This window comes from Tamandua tetradactyla, chromosome 6 (genome assembly GCF_023851605.1).
Source record: "Tamandua tetradactyla isolate mTamTet1 chromosome 6, mTamTet1.pri, whole genome shotgun sequence".
Taxonomy (NCBI): Eukaryota; Metazoa; Chordata; class Mammalia; order Pilosa; family Myrmecophagidae; genus Tamandua; species Tamandua tetradactyla.
Genome location: NC_135332.1, coordinates 66,793,628 through 66,816,787, shown reverse-complemented (window position 1 = coordinate 66,816,787; position 23,160 = coordinate 66,793,628). Strand labels below are relative to the sequence as shown.

General features: G+C 45.3%; 1 protein-coding gene across 4 annotated transcripts in view; it reads right to left on the bottom strand.

Moving 5' to 3' along the window:
* ARHGAP44 (Rho GTPase activating protein 44) overlaps positions 1–23,160 on the bottom strand; it is a 207,445-nt gene that overhangs the window by 25,485 nt on the left and 158,800 nt on the right. For all 4 annotated transcript variants that reach the window (XM_077166048.1, XM_077166049.1, XM_077166050.1 and 1 more), the window contains 8 exons: positions 22,839–22,920; positions 22,279–22,406; positions 18,194–18,305; positions 17,771–17,852; positions 12,608–12,688; positions 8,864–8,977; positions 8,108–8,199; positions 6,235–6,415 (listed from right to left, as the gene is read on the bottom strand). In XM_077166048.1, coding sequence (XP_077022163.1) covers positions 6,235–6,415; positions 8,108–8,199; positions 8,864–8,977; positions 12,608–12,688; positions 17,771–17,852; positions 18,194–18,305; positions 22,279–22,406; positions 22,839–22,920 — 872 coding nt within the window. The remainder of the gene's footprint in view (positions 1–6,234; positions 6,416–8,107; positions 8,200–8,863; positions 8,978–12,607; positions 12,689–17,770; positions 17,853–18,193; positions 18,306–22,278; positions 22,407–22,838; positions 22,921–23,160) is intronic.

Sequence of the window (23,160 nt, the reverse complement as noted above, 5' to 3'; positions counted from 1 at the left end):
TCTGGCCCTGGCACCATGGGATCAACAATTCCATCCTGACCAAAAGAGGGAAAAGAAGTGTAACTAATAAAATATCAGTGGCAGAAAGAGTTCAAATAGAGTTGAGAGGCTACTCTGGAGGTAGCTCTCACGCAAGCTTCAGTTAAATATTGCTACCTATCATACCAGCCAACCCCCAACCAGGACCATCCCAGCCAATCCTAAAGAACACCTAGGACAATATATAAGATTCCACAAGGGTTCCAGGCACTAGGGTAACTTTCCAGAAACCTACAACCTTCAGATGGTCCCTGGACAAGATAAGTCCTGAAACCTAGAGGGAACCAGCCTCTCTAGAACATCAGATAGTTCCATCTCCCTACCCTATATTAGTGACAGACCCTCCAAACATGAAAAAGTTAGAATGGCCATAGCCCAAACATCCCTAAAGAGAGGGATAGAAAGAACAAAGGTGATGGTGGGGGTAAACAGATACGATAGGATTTGCTAAATCATTAAACTGATATCTCTTTTAGTCCCCAGTATCTTAGAGCAGCTAGAAGTAAAAACCTAAAATTATGGAATTGCAACCCATGCCAAACTCTGAAATATATTCTACAACTAATTGTGGTGCTATGCTTTGAAATGTATTGCTTTTTTGTACACATGTTATTTTTCACAAGAAAGGAAGAAAAAAAGTTGAAAATATTTAAGCCCTCTGGCCTCCTATATTCTAGAGCAGCTAGAAGGAAAAATCTGAGAGGATCGTATGGTAGCCCATGACAAACTCTGGGATCTATCCCGTAACCACTTTTTGAAGAGTGCTTTGAAAACTATTGCTCTTTTATTTCTTTGCTTTGTATATATGTTATACTGTAGAATACAGAAGTTAAAAAAAATTACAACAAATTAACTTCTTATATAAAAAAAATTTGCCATCAAGAAAAAAAAAAGAAATGGGTTTAATTAAATGTTTTGAATCTTACGCTTTGTTTACTCATTACACCCCCAGACTCCCACTCTCCTCCCTCAATCCCACCAGCACCCTAGAGAACTAGCATTCCAAACAGCACAATCAGACTGCTCTAGAACCTCTCACTCAAGTTTGCCTATTTCAAATCACTAAACCTCTAGATTAAGATCTGAGAGGATGGGGGAGATATGGGGCAGGACAGCTCTCAAGCACAGGCTAAGACTGAGTCCAAACTGAGCACCAAGGGACACCGCCAGTTCTGGTGTAAAATTCTCATGGACAGTTTGGGTTGCCTTGCCTGGCTCTGGTAGAGGACCTCTGAGGATCAGAACACTGCAGAGAAAGTGAAATGGCTACTGCTATGTCAGGATCAAGACCAGAAGGAAGAGCTGTGCTTGGCCTTCTGAGTACAAAGAGCTAGTGTCCTTTGGATTTTCATGCTCAGATTTCTGTTCCATTGGATTCCAAAGAGCTTCTGGTCAGGTCTGCTGGCAGCTTCAGATGCTTTCAGGCTTTGCCCACCAGTGGATTTAGGGTTACAAGACGCTAGAAACTAATGGAACAGCCAGCAGGACAAGTGCAGAGAGCAGAGGCCTGAGCCAAGAAAAGCAAACAGGCAGCAGGGGCTGGAAAGTCCCAAGAAAACTGGGGATGCAAGGCAGGGAATGGGGTGGTGGTGGTACCAGTAAGGTCTGTCTGAAGTCTGAGACTGGCAACTACAGAGGAAGCAGACATGGATAGTAATAGAAAGGGGGAGGATGATAGCGACTAGGAGGTTAGAAATGGGATGCCAGGAAGGAGGTTCGATCATTGATGCCATTTCTTGTTCTTGCCTCTGCCTGCTCCATGGGTCCCTCAACCATCCCAAAGAGCCTGCCCAGATTCTCACACACCTGAGGGGCATTTGATAAATGCTTAGGGCCAAAGCCCATCGCTGCCTCATAGGTCCAGCTTGATCAAGGGGCAAGAGAGTGCAGACTTCTTAACCAGCTATTTTGAAAGCAGTAGGTTTTATTTTTAAAATTATTAAAAATTAATTTGGCCCAGAAACAACACTTCTTCCATTGTAAGAGAAATAGAAGGGATTTGCAAGGTCACTTTCATTTATGATTTAGGATGAAAGACCCAAGAAACAAATTTCACCATTCTGAATAACAGAAGACAATGCAAACAAAAAAAAGACACTAAAATCCCACAACAATCTGCCCCTCAGGAATATGCAAAAAGCACTTGTGTGATGTATTCACCACTAGTTGCTTAGGATGTTAGCAGGATTAGGATGGTTTATGTATCACAATGTTCAATGGCTAAAGTGGGAAAGTTAAGATGAATTAAAAAAAAAACTGTACCATTGCCAAATTCGCTATTCAGAGTGGCAAAATTATTGTGTGGCTGAGTAGTTCTCAATCCTAGATGGACATCAGAATTACCTAGGGCACTTTCAAAAAAATTCTAATACTTGACTCTCAGCCTGAGCCAATTGAATCAGGTTGGAGGATGAGGGTAGTAAAGCATCAGCATGTTTTCTTAAAGCTTTGTTCTGTCTTTATTCTCATAAAGCAAACTCCAAAACTGAGCAGATGATTTGTCTTGGTCACCAATCTACAATCTGGGTATGGCTTGGCAAGATTGGTTTGTCTTCTCCACACAGCATCAACAGAGGCAGCTCATTTTCGGCTAGATGACTTCCAAGAAGTTCTCAGCTCAGGCTGAACTCTGGGGGCCTCAGTTCCTCCCCCAGGGGGTTGCTTGGACTTCTGCACAGCACGATGGCCCAGCTCCAAAAGTGAGTGTTCCGGAGATCTAGGCATAATGTATAAGGCTTCTTGTAACCTAGCTTCAGAAGTCCCAGGAGATCATTTCTGCCACATTCTATTAGTCAATTATGTTACTAAGGCCAACTCAGGAGCAAAGGGAGAGGAATCAGAGTCCAACTTCCCATGGGAGAAGTCAAGCACCAGCTGTCATCTTAACTTAACTCCCTGTGTGTAGCCTGCTCTGAGATACACCACTGCAGTGGATGACGTATTTGTTTCTCGTGGCTGCTGTAACAAATGATCACAAACTTGGTACAAAACAACAGAAATTTATTCTCTCACAGTTCTGGAGACCAAAAGAGTGGAATCAGTATCACTGAGCTGAAATAAAGGTGTCAGGAAACAGTGTTCCCTGTGGAGGCTACAGGGAAAAAAGCTGTCCTTTCTCTTCTGCTCACTTCTGGTAGCTACCCACTTCCTTTGGCTTGTGGCTACATCTCCAAATCTCTACCTTCATGTTGCCTTCTTCTCTGCATGTGTGTGTGTGTGTGTGTGTGTGTGCGTGTGTGTGCTTGTGTCTCAAATTTCCCTCTGCTGCCCTCTTATAAAGATATTGTGATTGCATTTAGGGCCATCCCAACAATCCAGGATAATCCCCTATCTCAAAATCCTTAATGCAATCAAACCTGCAAAGACTTTTTTACAAATCAGGTAACACTGACAGGCTCCAGCCATTACTGGGGCCATTACCCTGCCTACCACAATATGTGAGCTCCTGACTCTGACCCCAGACCTTGCTAAAGATACTCAACTTCTTGTGTCATTATGAAATCAGGAAACCATTGAGACCCAAGTCAGGAGTTGTGTGGGAAGCAAACTACTTTATACGACATTTAGCCTACAAGAGCCATCGCCCAGGAAAACACCACTGACGCTGATGGGGAATCTACCATTTTTTTTCCAATTTCATCCAGTTATTTCACCCAATATTTTCTCTTCTCTAAATAATAGCTTTATTGAGGCATAATCCATATTTTCTTTTTGAACCTGGATGAAAAATTGCAATAAAACAAGCTTTAATTTGTCTTTGGGTAGTTTGCAGATTTTAAAATGTATCTCCTAGAGTTTAGAACCTCTGAAATGGGGATGGATGTATAGGATTCCCTGATATTGCTCAGATAACACAGGGACCCCACCTTACACAAAATGGTGAAACTGTCGACTCTTTCTCTTCCATGAAACACTTACCAAGCAATTTTAGCTTAAAAAGTTCTGTTTCTCTTAAAGTCAAAGAACTAATCTTCAAGCTCACTGCATCTTAAAATAAATGTACAGATGCTAAACCCGGGACAATTCAGAGAGGATTACCCCAAATGGTGAGACCACCATCTGATATCATGTCTAATGCAAATTTTAAAATACATAAAATATATTCTGTTTTATGTGCAAGAATCATTTATGTAGCGCGTCTCCTACACCTTTATAGTACAGGGTGGCAGTTTACACTCTAAATCAGAATGGATACACTGAATGGGCATTTCATTTATAAAGTTCTTAGGCAAAGAACTTAGCAGTGATGAGGCATCTGCTTAAAAGATCACAGTTCAAGCTTCTCCATGAGCCTCGAAGCAAACCTTAGAGGGGCCGGTGACTGTGGCTGCCCCGATAATTCCACAAATGATAACTTCCCCCCGGAGGGCCTCTGGTTTGCTTTGCAGAAGGTGCCGGGGATCAGAACAGGCCTGGCAGAGAGGACAGAGGGCCACACCTCTGATGCACAAACACGCGGCAGCTAACGCTCTATAACCCAGCCAGTCCCAGAAGTTACACTCAAAGGACTCCCTATCAGTTTACAGATTTCTCACAGAGGAACGGAGTCACCATGGCATAGTGGCTTCAATCACAACACTGACTGTGGCAACTACAGTGAGATTTGCAAACAGATTCCAATGAGCTGTCCTTCTCCCTCTCACACTCTCTGGGGGTACAAAGCTTTGTAAATAGATATAGGGAGTTTTTCCCTACTCTCCCGCAACTTTTTTTTTTGGCACGGGCATGCACCGGGAATCAAACCAGGGTCTCCCGCATGGCAGGCGAGAACTCTGCCACTGAGCCACTGTTGCACCAGCCTCTCCTTCAACTTTTTAAAACATCTATTCTCTCCTTCCCCACTACGTGGGGTGCGCACCCCCCTCCCCCACAGTCCACCCCACCCTCCCCACATGGAAATTGTCTCTGATGGGTAAAGTCAAGGAGGAATACTGGTCATTCTGAAGATGCCACCATTATCACTCTAAATCTCCAAAGACACCTCCCACCGAGAAAAGAAGGCCGAGAAGTAAGACTGATACGCCTTGACATCTCTTAGGCTTCCCTCTTACACCCTATAGGCGTAAATAGATCCCGCTGTGTGTCCGAGAAAGGGAAGGCTATAATGGCATTAACTTCCTGTTATCTGAGTTTCTGATACTTCTGTTCAATGTTTTATGCTCCCATTTACCTTGAAGGAGCAGATTCTGAATTCTATTTTATAGTAGTGATTTTTAATTTCTCACCAAAGTTTATTTAACAGACTTGCCTGACCAACCAATATAATCCCTTCCTTCTTTGAAATGTATCATCTGATGCCTTCAGCTTACTGAACGCTTTTGGAAATCCACATACTTCAGTTGCCATAGCTGAGTTGCTGCTTACCATGCATGGTCAGCTGTGCTTCTTATGAAACCTGTTTATGCCCATTTTACTTGTTATGGGAATCATATTATTCAATTAAGAACTGTGTAAACTCATTTTAATATGAATGTGGAGATAGTCATTTCTATACAAACTAAGTTAAACGCATTCCCAAGGTCTCTTAACTGCATCGAATCAGGTGTGAATATCAATTAAAAAGAAGGGGAAAAAAAACCTTTAAAAATCTAGAAAGATCTTATATTCAGGTGGCTTGGAGTGTTGGGTTTTTGAAACTGGGGAATGTTAAGCTATTCATTAAAGTCACTTATGCAAGAATATTGGTGAAGAATGCAAATGAGCAGACCCTTCATCAAAGCCCTCTATGAAAAACTTTCTAAAACGACCTACATGTTTAAACGGCAAGTTAAAATAAAGTGTGTGTCTTTTTTTTCCTAATGCTCTTCGTTTCACAGCTTTTTGTTTTTTTAACCTTGTTTTGAGGTTATCACAACCATGTCTATTAAGAAGGCTGGACTTTGATCCAACCTTGTACTGGCTGTACCTTCCCAGTATGATACTGTGATGTTTTATACAGTACAGCAAACATAACCAACTTGCGACCTAAAGAAAGACTTGATGCAAAAAAAAGGCTGGACATAACTCCGGCCCAAGGGAAAGAAAACTGCAGACTCTTCCAGGCAGCATCAAGCGCCAAGGCCGAGGCAAGAGTTTAATTGCTAGAAGCCACGGGAACTGCTGTTAGTAAGGGCAGCCCCTGGCCAGACCTGTGTTTCCTCACAGCTCCCCCACCCACCGAGCCCCCAATGCTGAGAAAGGGATGCCAGCTCATACCCATCCTTTTTGTAAAACTCCAGCATCATGTTATCGGTGGCGACGCTGAGAGGCCGGCGGGCCTGCTCGGGCTGGCGCCGGTCAGTGGGGTCCATGTCTGGGGAGGGCATTGAGCTGTAGTTGGCATTGTGGTTCACGTGGATGGGGCTCCCATAGTTGCCTGTTATGTTGAACTCTATTTCTGTGGGGAAGAAAGAGCGGGTGTTTGTGAGCCCTGGTCTGTCACCCTGTGTGGGCAGCGATGGGATAAGCACAGGTGCCTTCTCCTTCACACATTAGCCCCTGGAAATCTTGTCCCATGCTGCAATGTCAAGCTATCCCTTGATACAATTCAATTTATTAACTCTAATTCAACATATTCGCAGGCTAAAGAAGAAAACAGAGGGGATAGGCTTTTGATAGGCATTTGGTAAAGCAATTTCTATTTTGTGATGGAAAAAAAAAAAGGAAAGCTTAGGAAACAGGAACATACATGTACTTACTGAAAAAGACAAAATCATGTATAGCAAATCTCCTGCTTAAGAGTGAAGCATCTGAGCAGTCTTAATTAAATCAGGAGAAACAGCAAGGGCCACTGTCACCATTGTTATTTAACACTATTTGAGAAGTGCTTGCCAGTGGCATTAGTCATGAAAACAAAATAAGAGGTGATACTGTTATTTGTAGATGATGATACTGTCTTTCTGGAAAATCAAAGAGAATAAGTTAAAAAGGATTAGAAACCCTAAATGATTTCACTAAGGTTGCTGGCTATCAAACAGATGATTATAAATACTCATGGTTTCCTTTACCTGTCAAAGCCAATCTACTTTGTAACAATGCACAGAACCTACAGAGTCACTGCCTTCAACTCCTATCTCCTCTATTTCTTTATCTTGTTTTGCTACTTTCACCAATCTTGTGTCATTGATAGAACTCTTCCGAGATAGGCAGTTTGGAGCTCTCACAGTCAAAAACACATGAGGCCAAATAAAGATCATCAAACTTCTTCAACATTAAATCGGCCTGAGTGGACCGTTTCTGATGTAAACAGCACAGGATTACCACCATCAGGTCTTCACATGGGCTAACGGCTTGCTGTCGTCGCACAGCCGAAACAAAACGTCAATATTAACTAAACCTTAAGGTACCATTTTATTTTTTTAAGCAAACACAGAACTTGGTGTAACAACCGCATCCTCTTCAAAGCTTTCGCCGCGGTGAGCCATTTACTTATGCGATAAGGCTTCCACCACCCAGAACAATTTCTGAAAGTCCCTCTTAGGGAGGAGCTGCCCTTAAGGTGTGATTTTGCACAAGGTCCCAAAAATAAATCTCACTATCTTGAGCCCCAGCTTTACATGCTGAGAGGGAACTAAAAGGTCAATAGCTTAGAGTAGCAAAAAGAGGGCACCCAGGTGATCTTTAAGCCCTGAATAAAAGTCTCCATCCAGCTCGGCTCTGGGTGTCCCTCTGCATCTATGAATTAAGGGTTTGGACCAGAGGCTCTGTCTTTTCTCCCTGCCCCAGCATTCCACGACGTGTGGAGTTGAAGAAACCACGATGTTGGAATATTAGACCACTGGACTGCATAGATGTGCTTAGTACAAGCTGTGAAACTCGCAGCAAGAATGTCCCTCCCACGACTCTATCCCCATACCTGAGCGCATTTGTGTGTGCGCTCACATGCGTGCACACACGTGTGTGTGTGTGTGTGTGTGTGTGTGTGTGTGTGTGTGGTGTAGAAGAAAGGATTAAAAACAAACAAAAGTAAGAAAACCAATCACCAATCAAAAAAAAACATGGGCAACGATGCTTGATTTCAAAGAGCGACAACATGCTCTTGCCCCCCGTCCAGCCCCAGCCCACCCCCAGCCTGGACGGGGCCACGTACCCCCAGGGAAGAACCAGTCGGCATGCTGGATGATGGGCTCGATGATTGCAACAATCTGGAGCGAAACTGTGGTCATCATCTCGGTGATGTTCCTGCAATTCACACAGTGGAGGAGGGCGGGGGTGGGGTGGGGTGGGGACGTCAGCAGAGGCTGAGACAGAGGCATCTCAGTCCTGTCTGTGGCCGCAGCGCCCACAAAGGGATGGAACTCTGCAGACATGGGCCTGGGAGCAGGAAGTCCTTCCCCAACTACCGAACGGAACTAACCACAGCTGTCCTCCTTCCAGAGGTGGCAAGTAAGGAACATACATGAAATCACCAAAGATGAGACACCTGGCAACATGCGGTGTGATTATTCTAACTGCTGGACCCATCCTCTTGCCAGCCTGGCTCTCTGCTTGGAGACAGCCCTCCATCCCTCTGATACTGATGCTGGGAAGTGGTCTCCTCCAGGAAAGCACTAGGGAAGCCCAGAAGAGCCTGTCTTTCTGGTCCCACGTCCTGCTAGCCAGATGCTGACTCAATTTAGCTCAGAGAAGACCTTAATTTGGACCTGTGTCTCTGAGACTACCAAGGAGTAAGAGCTACAGAGAAATTCCCGGCCCCCTCTTGAGGCTGAGAAAGGAGCAGGCTATGATGAGCACTGACTTGTAGAATCAGTGAGGCTGGTGATTCTCTGGAGCCCCAGCCATCTGCCCGCACCCCACCCCCCCAGCTCCCCACCACCACCTAGTGCCCCCTCCGCACCATACTCACCCTTCCGCTTGTGGCCACAGCAGGTTGGGTCCTAATACAATAGCCATGTTACTGGGAGTCATTTTGTTTATATCTTGGTATTCAGACAGCTTGGATAAAAATTTGATCAAGTATCTGGAAAGTAATTAGAAGTGCAGGTTTAATTAGGACTCAACAGCAGCTACAGCCTCCCCAGGTCTGGGTAGAAATGTCTCCCTTACTGACAGTTCAACCTGTACATCCCGCAACCTAATGAAGATGCACTGATGGTCAGGAAACAGAAATGCTCTATTCTCTTCCCAGAAACACAGACTTGGAGCTCCCTCCACTGGAGTCAACACCTGCTTCAATGAACGCTGGCCAGAGAAAGTCTGGCCTTCTCTGACTTTTTCTTCTGACTCTATATAATTATCTAAAGTTCCTATTTTTTTTCAAACCCGTGTCACCTGCCATTCTCCCTGTGTGCAGAGGTGATGAGAAAGTGTCGAGGTGTCATTGGCTGTGACACCTACATGTTACAGGTGGTGTCCCCTGGGCTTACCCTCAGGGGGATGTCAGGAGAGAGCCAACAGAGAAAGTAAAACAATGAGTTACCATAAAAGCCAGAAATGCCACTTCTAGGTATATACCCAAGATAAATAAACATCCGCATGACAACATATACACAAATAGACCATAGCAGCATTATTCACAATCACCAAAGGATGGAAACAACTCAAATGCCCATCAACTGACGAATGGATAAACAAAATGTCTATCCAAACAGTGGAATACTTACCATTCAGCCATGAACAGAAAAAGTATTGATACATGGTACAACATGGATGAGCCTGGAGAACGTTATGATGAGTGAAAAAAAGCCAGATATAAAAGGTCACATATTGTACAACTCCATTTATATGAACTGGCCTGAGTAGGCCAATCCACAGAGACAGAAAGCAGACCAGGGGTTGCAAGGGTCCGGGGTGGGGGGGAGGGCAGGGAATGGGCAGTGAGTGCTAATGGGTACAGGGTTTCTTTTTGGGGTGATGAAAATGTCCTGGAAATAGATAGGAGTAATGGTTGCACAACTCGGTTAATACACTATAAACCACTAAATTGTATTCTTTAAACGGTGAACGTTATGGCGTGTGCATTTTACCTCAATGAAGCTATTCAAAAAAGAAGCAACCAAAAAAGAAGCTATGCACAAAAAAATAACTCTTGCAAATCACGTTGAAAATCTGCCAGGCTCCGAGCAGAGGGCTTAACACCCAGTGCACATGTTTTCACTGGGATTCTTGGTCACACAAAAGGCTTGTGTCCTAACTCCGAGTTCCTTGGATCCAAGTGGACGTGACTCCCTTGGAGGTTGTTATTCACCTTTGACAGGCCAGAGAGAGCCCACCAGGAGCAGGGTCCAGCCCCGTAATCAGAGAGGCTGCCACTGCATCCACCCCACCCAAAGCCTCTGCTGGCCACGTCTCTCCTCTACAAGGCCACATAATGATGGGATCAGGACACGGGGTCTGAGCCGTCATCAACAGTATATCCCAGCTCCCAGTGGTCTCTGAGAGCAGCTGGCAACACACAATGAGTCATACCAACCTGATTCTTACTCTTGGGATTTTGTTTTGTTTTGTAATTTTATTGTGGTAACATATATAACAGAGAACTTCCCATCTTCACCACATTTAAGCGAACCATCCAATAGTAATAATTATTTCAGTTTTGTGCTACCACCATCATCCATTACCAAACCCTTTCCATGACCCCAAACAGAAACTCTGTGCCCTTTTAACAATAACTCCCCATCCCCTCCTCCTCTTGGCCCCTGGGAACCTCTAATCTACTCTCCTTCTGTATGAATTTGCTTATTCTAGGTATTTCATATAAGTGGAATCATACAACCTTTGTCTTTTTGCATCTGATGTCTTTTGCTCAGCATAATGTGTTCAAGGTTCACCCCTGTTGTAGCTTGCTCTTGGGATTTTTTAGGAGGAAAACAGAAATAATCAGGCAGATGGTAGCAGGAGCTGAAGCTGAAAATCTGTATCAAAAGAAGCGCTGAGAAGTGGCAGGGCCAGGAGGGGTGCTGGCAAGATGAAGTGATGAGGAAGCAGAAAACGTGAAGAAGCAGAAGGAGGGGTAGAGAAAAAAATCTACAGAGTTGTGGGAAGTAAAATCCCGGTGGCAGGGAGAAAAGTGCAAAGCAGGCAGGTGGAAAACAGCTGGGTCTAATGAACGCTGGAGAGCTGGAGCACTGGAGCACATTCCCCATAGCTACTTTTTCCTGCACATCAGCTCAAGGACAATTCGGCCTCCCGCAGCTCCAGGGTTACTGTCTGGGATACCCATCTTCACAGTAACTCCCCCTTCTCTTAAAATAGCTTGAATACTAATCATTGCTCCCAAGAAATCAAAAAAGGCTAAGGGAACTAGCCAGTGGCTAGTTAGGGAGTGTGCTGGTTTGAAGCCTGTGCCGGCTAGAATCTGGTGTGAACCACAGAAAAGCCATTTAATTCTCATTCAATATTGCTGGGTGGGACCTTTCTGATTGTTCCCACAGAGACGTGACCCACTCAATTGTGGATGGTAACATTTGATTAGATGGTTTCCATGGAGATGCATCTCCACCCATTCAAGGTAGGGTTGTTTACTAGAGCCTTTTAAGAAGAAATCACGGTGGGCCACAGTGGCTCAGCAGGCAGAGTTCTTGGCCTGCCATGCCGGAGACCCAGGTTCAATTCCCAACGCATGTCCATGCAAAAAGAAAAAAAAAAAAAAAAAAAAAAGAGGGACTCATTTTGGGAAAAGCTTGAGAGCCACGAGAGCCACCAGAACCAAGAGAGCCAAAAGAATGAACAGAGCCCCAGGGAAGTTGTTGAAGAGAAAGCTAACAGACATCGCCATGTGCCTTCCCAGATGAGAGAGAAACACTGGCCTCTCTGAACTAAGGTATCTTTCCCTAGATGCTTAGATCAGATATTTTTTAGCCTTGCTTTAATTTGGAGATTTCCAAGGCCTTAGAACTGCCAACTTGCAACTTAATAAATTCCCCGTTTAAAAAGCCATTCCATTTCTGGTATATTGCATTCGGGCAGTTTGCAAACTAGAATAAAGCTGTTATGTACCCAGAAAAGCCTGTGTTCTTTTAATCCACTCTTGTGAGGGCAGACCTATTGTTGGGTGGGAACTTTTGATTCGGCTGTTTCTATGGAGATGTGACCCACCCAATTCAAGGCGGGTGTTATCCTTTCCTGAAGCTCTTAATGAGAACTCCGAGAAGCTAAGAAAGAAAATGTCCTGGGGAAATGCAACAAGAACCCACAGGAGCTGTGAGAGCTGTCTGAAACCAGAAGCCAGGAGAGAAGGAAAGCAGACATTGCCATATGCCTTCCTATGTGACAGAGGAGCCCTGGATGCCAGCTGCTGTTCCTCTGAGAAGGTATCCCCTTTCTGGTGCCTTAATTTGGACGTCTTCGCTGCCTTAGAATTGTAACTGGTAACCTAATAATCCCCTTTGTAAAAGCCAATCCATTTCTGGTACATTGCATTCCAGCAGCTTTAGCAAATGGAAACAGGTAGCCTCAAATGTCTTCTAGTCTGTTTCCTTATCTAAAAAAGGATGATATTCACCCCTGTCTTGCCTGAGGTATAACAGATCACACACATGCACAGTGCCTTCGATGCCATAAAACACTAGGGAGGATGACTTTCAACCAGGAAACCAACTGTCTGGGGCTTAAAAAAAAAAACAAGTCAGGTCTTTCTGGGTCTGCTTACCGGATATTGTTGTGATTGGCCTTGGGCAATTTCTCACAAGCATTCCACAGGGCCTGGAGCCTCTTGTCTTGCTCCTGGATACTGGGAAATAAACAGGAAAAGCATTGGTTGAGCATGGATCGATGCGGCATCACCGGAGTGTCACATTAACGGGTCATCCTTATATTTGAGCACAAGGAGCCTGCCATCGTTCCTGATAGCAAGCTTTCAATACTAGCATTCTGGGTTATTATTGCTTTCCCAGGCCCATACTGTCCTGTCCTGGGGTATTTTAGAAAAGCTTTCTCTGCACATGCTACATGTCCCAGGGGAATGTGTGCTAAGGTAGCAGAAGGGAGGAGGGCAGAGATGTGCTCTGAAGGGTGTAGGGGCTGCTGCCTTGGCGTTATTGGGGGAAGATGCTGGTACATAGACCAGGATGCCTACATGGGGCAGGGAGCTCAACCTGCCTTTACTCCACTGTGGCAGCCTGTCTTCCAAGTCCACGGGCATTATCTGATGCATAGTAAACTCCTCAGCATCCAGTAGATGCTCATTAAAGAACACCATCTGAAGAAGTAAATGATGGAAACTAAATATCATCCCTGAATTGTGACCTTTCGAGATGCAGTTCGGGGATGATAATTTCCACAAACGAAAGGATTCTCCACTCTAGGAAAAGATTCACTCTCAGGGTTCTGTTATTTATAAGCCTTCTTAGAATGTCAAAACAATGTTCCTACAGGGCTACATTTTTATATACTTTTCATTAAAATGGACCCCAAGGCCTTCGTGGTTAGGAAGTCCGGATGCTCAAAGAAGCTTTTCTCCAGAAGCCTGAAAGCAGCGTCAGCAGGGAGAGGCCCCAGCTCTGATGCCGTGGCTAGGGCAAGGGGATGGCATCAGCTGCTGGCTTCATGGTTGGGTGCACAGAGGTCTCTCCCACCTCAGCTCAGCCTGCAGGGAGAGGGAGGCACTGTCCAAAAGGCACTTGTACCAGCCAACTAAACTGAACACAAACATTCCATTTAGAAACGGAAAGTGAACTGATCACAGCCCTAATCCGAGGAAAGGTGGGACAGGGAGGCCATGAAGACCGGTATCACAGCGAGAACCAAGCTGTCATCATGTGCCAATTACTTAACCTCTGTGAACCTCCCTTTACTCATCTGTAAAATGGGGTTGATAATGGTACTTCCCTCCCAGAGCTGCTAAGAGCGGCTTCAAGGAGAATGTGCATGAGTCACCCAGCAGAGCCTCTGCCTAATGTAACGCAGGAGTAAAAGGCTTACCAGTATCATGTCACCTGTCCCTGCCTCCCCACAGCTATGAGCTGATACGTCTCCTACGTGGCAAGCCCCAATTCCTTTTCTGCCTCTTGACCATTTCTAGGGTGAAGGGCTGATGCTACCGAGACTGTTCAATCAATAAAAACCAGCACAAATGTCCTGGGTGCTACTGTGCAGTTAGAAGCAGTCAAAGATCAGGGGTCCCTGCTCTGAGGGATCTCACAGTCAAATCCGGTAGACAGACAGGCAGACACATGGACAGAGATGTGATGGTTAGTCCTATGTGCCCGGTTATTGAGTCAAACACTAACCTAGGTGTGGCTGGGAAGGTATGTTGTAGATGTGGCGAGCACCTACAATCAGTTGACTTTAAGTAAAAGATATTACCCTAGATCTCAGCCCATCAGGTCATGACCTTCAGAGCCAAAAAGTGAGCTTTTCTGGAAAAGAAGAAAGTCTGCCTCAAGACATCAAATCCTGCCTGAGTGTCCTGCCCTACAGAATTCAGGCTTGCCCAACCCCACAACTGCATAAGCCAACTGCTTAAAATAAATCTCTATACATACACATATGTATACGTGTATGTATATATATGCATATATGTATGTGTATATATACATGTGTGTGTGTCTATATATCCTATTGGTTCTGTTTCTTGGAAAAACCCTGACCGATTTGGGGGTGATCAGTTTTATGCAAGGAACTATAGAAGGACTCATGAATCTTGCCAGGAGCCCAAATCATCAGGAGGGGCCACCAGGCAAATGTTCTTAGCGGAGAGTCACAAACAGAGGGAACAGCCAGCATGAAGGCTCCCAGACTTCCATCCTCGTGAAGGTTTCCTACAAATGAAGCCTCCATCCTTGTGGCACATTTTTTTTCAGGCATCTCTCTGCCTCTGGGCTATTCTGATCCTCTATTCGATACAAGCCTAGCGTGGAAGCACTTAAATCATCTGTCTTGCTAAAATGTGTCCTCTGAGCGCCAGGTCACCTTGCACCTTCCTGGCAATCCCTAGATTTGCCACTCGCTGCTTCGCTGGCTCCACTTTCAGCCCCTGGATGTCCCATCTCACGGCAGACCTGTCCGTACTGCAAAATCTGACTGAAGGACAATCCCCTGCTCAGGGTAATGTTGCCTCCCGGTTCAGCTTCATCATAGGTCAGTGGTTATCAACCTGACAGGCCTGGGAGCTTTGAATAAAAGAGCCCAGACCAATTAACTCAATCTCTGGGGGCGGGTGGGGAGCCCAGCCATTGTTGTCTTTTAAATGCTTCCCAGGAGAGTCTGATGCACACACAGGGTTGGAAACCACTGCTCTCAGCACAATTATTTCCTTTAGATGCTGTGTCCTTAACAGCAGGCACCATCATTCCTGGGAGCCTTTGGGTACTTTAAGCATATACTCCGGTGGGCAGAAATGAGGTCCTGTTTTCCTTTGGTTCAAAGACAATAAAAGCATCTGGACCATTCCTATGTCCTAATGGAGATACATCTTTGCAAAGGAGCTGGAAGCTACAGCCTCTCCCAGATGGGCCCTGCAGTGCTGGCCACCCCTCCTTCTCTAGTCATCAAGGCCACTTAGTAACACAACCGATAAATGGGCAGCTTCTACCAAAGAATGACTTCTCACATGCCTTCCTTCCTGTGCCCACAGACTTGTTCTAGAGAGACATAAAGTGCCATGGTTAGGAGCACAGGCTCTGGGGTGGGTGCCCTGGATTCAAACCCTAGATTTAAGCCATTTATTACCTGCTCTATGACGCGAACTCCTCATCTATAAAATAGGGAAAACAGCCCAACCCACTGCATCCTTTTGTCGGGAGAATTAAATGAGTTACAAATATATAATGAGCTTAGAACGATGCCCAAGCTTTCAATAAATACTCAAATGGTATCAATGGTTATAATCATGAATCTCATCACCAAAACCAAACACTCGCTCCACAATAAGTTATAGAAATACCATATATTCAACCAACCATTTAATATGCATAATCTCTATTCTACTGTGGAAAAGAAGAGAGAGAGAGTGACATGACTTGCCTGAAGCTAGCTTCCTGTAATTCTGTTCACAGGAGGGAGCCTGGCTTCATTTACAGGTTAACAGGGTTCTCTTCCAGGCACTGGGAATCGAATCCAGGTCCTCTGGCATGGCAGGTGAGAACTCTGCCTGCCGAGCCATCGTGGCCCACACCAGGCCCATTTTTAAGGAAGTGGTTGGGCCAGCATCAGATTTATACTCCAGCCTTCCTTCTGACAGGATAAGCTGGCTGCTCTTTACGACTAAATCCCATGGCTAGAAATTGCCTTAAATCATTTCCTCCCAGGCGGCCAGCTAAGGCAGCTCAGCACTAAAGTCTTGCTTCCATAAAACCTCCTTCTTCCCCTTTATCTCTCCTGCCCAGATGACCTCTCCCCTCACGTGCCTCCTGCTCTCCCCTCTGCAGCCAATCTCCCCACCTCACAACCCATGTTCGCTGACTCCACAAAAATGGATTCCTCCAAATGGGGGCATTTACTTACGATAGCTCTTACCTACAGCCAGAGGGAATGGATCAGAGGAGCCTTACTACACATGTAACTGAGGAAAGAGGCCAGGAATCAAAAAGGAAAGCATGCTAAAGAGCCACTGTGAACGTCATAATGGTGGTGCTGTCTGGTCTCTGTGCCATCCATTCTGCTGGCCCAGCACCAACTGACCCAGCTGATGCCCTCTCCTCCCATGGGTGCCTCGCCATATTATATTAGCTATTAATTAGCTATTGTAAAAATATCTTTAAACATTACAGATAAGGCTAAAGAACCCAATGACTGCTCCCTTATCTTGCTCACCTCCTTAGAAGGAATCACTGACACCAACCTGTGTGTGTCCTTCCAGAACTTTCTCTGCACATTTACATAGATAGCAGCTCCTATAACTATATAGAATTGATTTGAGTGTGTTAAATGCTTTCTTTTTCACAAAAGTGGACTATCCTGTGTGTCCTGGTGGACTCGCTCTATCTCACTTGACAATAAACCTTCACATTTCCACGTTAGCACGGGCAGCTCTGCTGCTGAACAGTGTAGACAATGCATAGTTTTTTAGCCGCTCCTCTCCCCCACTTCCAATGAAATGTTAACAGCTTCCAGGCTTTTGCTTTACTCGCTATCCTTGGATACATGTACAGGCATTTTCATAGATACCAAGAAGTGGAGTTGGTGATGATAGATTACATGCTTCCATAATTCCAATAAATACAGTTGATTCTCATTACTTGTGAGAGTCACATTCTATAAAGTTGCTGTAAACACTGAATTAACGAATACTGAACAACGGTTGCCAGGGGAAATGCAAGGTTAGGTTTCCGTGAGCGTCTGGTCACAACACTCTCATCAACTGATCAATAAAGCACCTTATTTAATGTATACTGTTGCTTCATTAGTGTTGAACTCAAGGCTAACAGCTCTGTAACTCACGCCTGAACGAAGCTTTTCTAACATGTCTTTTCTCCATAAGGCACATCACAGCCCTCCGGCACTTAGGAACACTAGATGGCACTTCAGCACTACACTTGGGGCCATTGCAGATAGTGAAATTCGCAACCAAAAAAAAACCCAAAGTGCAAAAGACATGACACTAAACACAATGCAAAACGGACACTGGTTTATAATATGAGATCTGAAACAAAAAGGCAGAGTGCTGGCTCATTCGACCTCAGCTGGAGACTCAAAATTTTTGCTGCTCTGAGAAATATGATGGTGAAAGCGCCATGAGTATTGATTGTGGGGGTTAGACATCAATTTAGGAAGCAAGCAAAGTCACAAATATGGGATTCCTCAATTGTGTGGATCAACTATACTTTCAAATGAATTCCAACCCACAAGACACTCTAAAACTTGGTATACTCACTTGGATGCCTGAATCCACTCGTCATAGAGTTCAAAGGTCATGAGGGGTTCCGGCAACTCTCGGAGATAAGACTTCAGAGCTCCTGGGCATGGACACAATATTGAGCAGTTACTATGTATCAGAGACAAGTTTCCCCCCCAGCCAGCCCTGCCCATGGGGATTACATCTGGGGATGAGCTGCCTGACCAGCCGACGAGATCGAAAGGTGGTTCCCACTTGAAGGAAGACTAGGCTCTGGCAGTGGGACTGGGGATGGCAGTCATAGCGGCAAACCCCCACCTTGCATTTCTCACCATCACCTCATCCTTTCTTGGCACCTTCCTGAGGCCACGTGGACACACTGGAAGCATGCTGGGAAGCCCCTGGCTGCTCAAGATCCCTAACAAGTAGCTCCCTCTTTCCCAGCTGAGAGGAAGAGCACACCTGCGATTGCATGGGGGTCAGCCGAGTACTCCTGCACGTCCACCACACAGCAATCCAGGGCAGCTTTCAGTTTTTTCAGCTTGGAGGCAGAGGGGGCCACGCGGAAGAGACCCTGCCACAGGACAGAAGGGTTAGCACACAGCCCTGCAACTCACAGTGCAAAAGCAAAGCAAACAAAAGCCGATGCCCTCCTCACCTCCAAAACTCCTAGATGCATCTGTGCCCACCCTCATTATTCAACACTGAAGCTGCCTGCTCTCTGGACGTCTCCTTGATTGGACAGAAGCAGCTTGACGGCAGGAAGTGGACCATACCCACCACAGTACACCCACCACTGAGGACAGGGTGCGGCCATGCCCTGGCACAGCGACATGTGAAACGGAGACACTTGGACTTCTCGTTCTTGTATATTTAAGATATATTCTGGAGAAGAATTTGGCTGAAGCCTGGACTTGGAGTCCAGTAAGTAGGACATGAAAAGACCTACAGGGTATGTGTGGATGTGCATTTGGGTGGGTTGGGGACGGGCTACGGCATACACTTGGAACCAAATAAAGTCTGTGGCCTCAGGGGAAGGGCAGAGTGAAGAGGTGGTGCCTCCTTTGGCCCTTCCAAGTTCGACAGGTTACCTTAGGATCACTATTGCCTCTTCCAAGTGGGCTATTCCACCTTGAAGAATAAAACTAAGCTCCAAAGTCAAAGAGACGAGGAAGACTGGGGCACGAGGAAAAGGAGGTGAATGCATATCAGGGTCTCAGAGGAACTTTCAAGTTACAGATAAGTGAGAGATGCCTTGAAGACCTACTGGCTTCAGTTTCACCTTCTTCACTCCTTGCATTCTGTGATGCTGGCAAAAGACTCTTTGCTTCTTTAACCTTGTATGGCCATTCAGACTTAGAAAAAAGTGTTCCTAGTCTGGGACCCTGCACTTTGGCCTGCTAAGATCACTAACTTCTTTCTCAGTGTAGGGTTATGTCAGATAAGGAGATGTCCAAAGCTCTTTTGTAGACATGCGAGGAAGCTACAGAAACACGTTTGGACGAGTGCATCAGTAAGGCTGCTACGGTGAAGAAAGACACTATACTGCACATTAAAGGAGGGGTTTAGAGCTTCATAAAACCAAGTCACAGCCATGGAAGAAGAAACAGCAGTATTCAGTGATGGACAAGTCAGAGAGCTATCAAATATAAGCCTGTAGACGGCGTAACTGAGAAGACGATAGGAACCAGGAGAACGCGTACCAGGGACTGGGGGTGGAGGAAAGGGGAGTTGAAGCAAAATGGGTGTAAGAGTTCTGTTTGGGGAGATGGGAAAGTTCTAGAAATGGATGGTGGTGAGGGGACTGCAATACCGTGAACTTGATTAATCCCACTGAACAGTATGGCTGAGATGAGAAGGTTTATGTTGTATGTGTATTCCCACAACTAAAAAAATAATAAAAAAAGAGCAACTGAAGAGACAGTGACAATCAAATGCAACATGTGATCTTGATAAGGATCAAATACTAGAAGAGAAAAGGCTCAAAAGGACATTATTAGGTATAGGAAAAAAATTGAGAAACAGACCAGATTTATACCAATAATAAATTTCTTGAACTTCGTAACTGGATTTAAGGTGGTGACATAAGTACCTTTGTTCTAAGGAAATGTACATGGCAGTATTAAGTGTTCAAGGAGCATAATGTATACAAATTCAATATATATATATATATAAGGAATTTTTCAAATATTCAGAAAGTAGCGGGATGGTAGTCAGATGGATTAATACCTGGATAGAGAGAGAGAGAGAGAGAGAGAGAGAGAGAGAGAGAGAGAGAGAGAGAGAGAGAAAGAGAGAGAGACAGGTGGACTGACAGATGGATAAAATGATAGGACAAACATGGCATTTTTTTTTTTTAACTGGTGGATCAGGGTTTCTGGGGGTATGGGAGGATGTTGGAGTTCCTTTTATGGGATTTGTATTATTTTTGCAATTGTCCTGATAGGACAACTGATAATTTCAAACTGATAGTTTGAAATTATTTCAAAATAAAAAGTTTAAAGAAAAAAAAATCCACGTGAAGAAGGTGACTGGGAAGGGCTAGTGTGTTCAGTTTTAAGGTTGTCATGGAAATCCTGAAGAGATGGCAGCAGGCGTGGGAGCGCGGAACCCAGGGGAGAGGCGCGATGCTGTATCCTTGCGGTTGGGGCGCGGCTCCCGGAAAGAGTCCAGGGAGGGCAGAGCTGGGCACGGGGCTGAGAACACAGAATCCTGATTCCACTGACAAAGCCCGAGAGGCGGTGCTCAGAGGCTACAGGGGAACCGGGAAGTTGGGGGGAGTGAGTTCTAAGGAGGCCTCAATTAGGGAAGTCACACACAGTGTCCGGTCAGGAGGCTGGAACCAAGCCATCCGATTTGGCAACCCGGAGGTCCCTGGGCATTGCTGAGGGCAGTTTTAGCCCAGAAGTGACCCAGCAGGGAGAAGAGGAGTGAGTAGGTGGTGGCAAGGAAACAGGAGTAGCACAGGTTGAGTTATTTTATTCCTATTAAGAATTTGGGTAGCATAAAACAAAACCGAAGAGGTAGGCAAAGAATATGAGGTTATAGTAGCTTGTTTGTTCTAGGCGAGGGGAAAGCTGGGCACATTTATTGCTAAAGGAAAGGAGCTGATGAGAAGTAGGAGAAGATGCAAGTAAGAAAGCAAGGTCTGGTAAGAGGTAGAATGATCCAGAAAGGGCAGAGACAAAGGAGTTGGGGGACAGTACAGGAAAATTAGACGGTCTGTTCTTCAAACCACTGATGAGCTATTGAATGATATCAATAAATTATTGCTATTTCATTATACCTAAAAAGGTGTAATAATATCATGGTTGCCTTAAAAAACGTCATTTTTTTTAGACGTATGCTAAAAATATTTACTGATGAAATGATACAATGTCTGGGATATGCTTTAACATATCTGAGGCAGGGGTGGGGTGGGGGGCAGGAAGTAGGGGTAGAGATGAAACAAGATTGATCACAAACTGATTGATGAAGCTCATTACCTTACCTTCATACATTTAAAATATCCATATTTAAAAACAATGATGGGGAAAGAAAAGGATCAGTTCACCTCCCTCCATGAAGTTATCTCTTTCTTCACCAAGAAAGCCCTTATCTCTGAATTGACACGTACATGAAAATGTCTGGTATGTACGAAATGGTCAAAGACATTTATTTCCATTCCTTTTGTATATCCAACATCCAGAATTATAGGAGACAGCAAACATATATCTGAATATTCATTGGTTTCCTCTTCTATGGTCCTTCAGTTTGCCCAATTATACGGGGCATAAAACTTATAGACTATTTTGGATTCATCAGGTTTATTTTATAGACAATAGACTCATCTCCCTAATAAGCTTGTAAGCCCCCAACTCATAATTTTGCCTATTTTGCTCAATAATGAATGCACAGAATGCCCTAAATAAATACTAATTTATCGATCAGGTTAAAGGAAGGTGAAGTAAAGATTCTAAAATAAGCTATATTAAAAAACCAGAGATGAGCCCTGTGTCTCAGGAAGGGATTTACCCAGCAATAAATACAACAATTGCCAATTTCTCAGACCATTTTTTACAACGTGGCCCTTAAAAATTACTTCCTAATGCCTTTATCTATTTTGGGGATCTCTATAAGAGAGTTACAATCCAAAACACTAAGAGTTCTATTTTTAAAATTAGGGAACTTATTAAAAAAATTTAAAACAAGATTAAGAAAAGGCAGGATGCCCAAATCACATTAAATATGAAGAATGGCCAGAAGGTGACGACAAGTTCAAGGGCAGATGACATGAAATGAGTTCCCCACGACCTCTTCCTAAAAAAGCGAAGGCTCAGCACAAAATGAAGAGCAAAAAATAAATAAATAAATAAATAAATTCAAAAAGCGAAGGCTCGCGGGCAAGAACAGGGACACGCCTGTGTCCCGCAGAGGTCGGAGCCAGACCGCAACTTAACCCGTTTGGGTTTGTGGGGGCTGCAGTCGGGCGATGATTCTGGAGAGACAATCACGCCTGGCTGGCTGGCCGAAGGGGAGATGCCGCGTCGGGCTGAGCTGGGACCTACCTCCTCCTGCATGCCACACTCCAAGAGCATGGTGACACATGCCTCGATGGGAAAGGCGATCTCCCGGCCGCTGATGGTGAGGTGCTCCTCCAGGGGCTTCCCAAAGGACGGCTTTTCCACCCAGGCCTCTGATGGGAGGGGCAAGAGACAAGCCAGTCAGTCGGTGGTTGGCCGAGGCCATGGATTCTGGAATCTTCCCATCGTCTTGCTCAACCAGATTCTGTGAAGTTGACCTCAGAAATAGAGGTGCAGGTGAGCCCCCACGTCTGCATTTCCGACAGAGCCAGGGAGGCCAAGACAGCTGCTCCCCAGGCTGGGGACATAACATCACACAGGTACGTCCACACACGTGCGTGCACCCTGGCATGTACCCCGACTCGCCCCCTGTAGGTGTGAGTGTGCCTGGCTCGAGTCACCAGCTTATTAAGGTCTAGACTCTCATCTGAACATGATCCGCCAGGGCAGAGCAGGAGGGTGGACAAAATAAGGGGAGTTCGCCTCATCTGGGAAGGCGAGCAGGCTCCCCACCCCTCCCGCCTCCAATCACGCATGGCACCTACCCTGTTGTGCTTTTATCTGAGGCAAGACAGTCTGCAATAGCGCCAAGGACTTCCTATGATATTCAGCCTGCACTTCTATGAGCTGAGGAGACACAAGGACAGATATTACCCTCGGCCAAAGGCAGGGAGTGCGGGCTGCTGTGCCCACAGGATGCAGTGCACAAAGGTGCTGCTTTGCACATGGTGGAAGGGGCCCCCACCCCCCTTCTAACACACTTAAGATGACAGGCACGATTCTGCTTTAGCTTCTGTAGCAAAAGAGTGGTCACAGGTACAAATTTGGGATGCAGGAGGGGCATGAGATCATTGGGGGACCACCCCA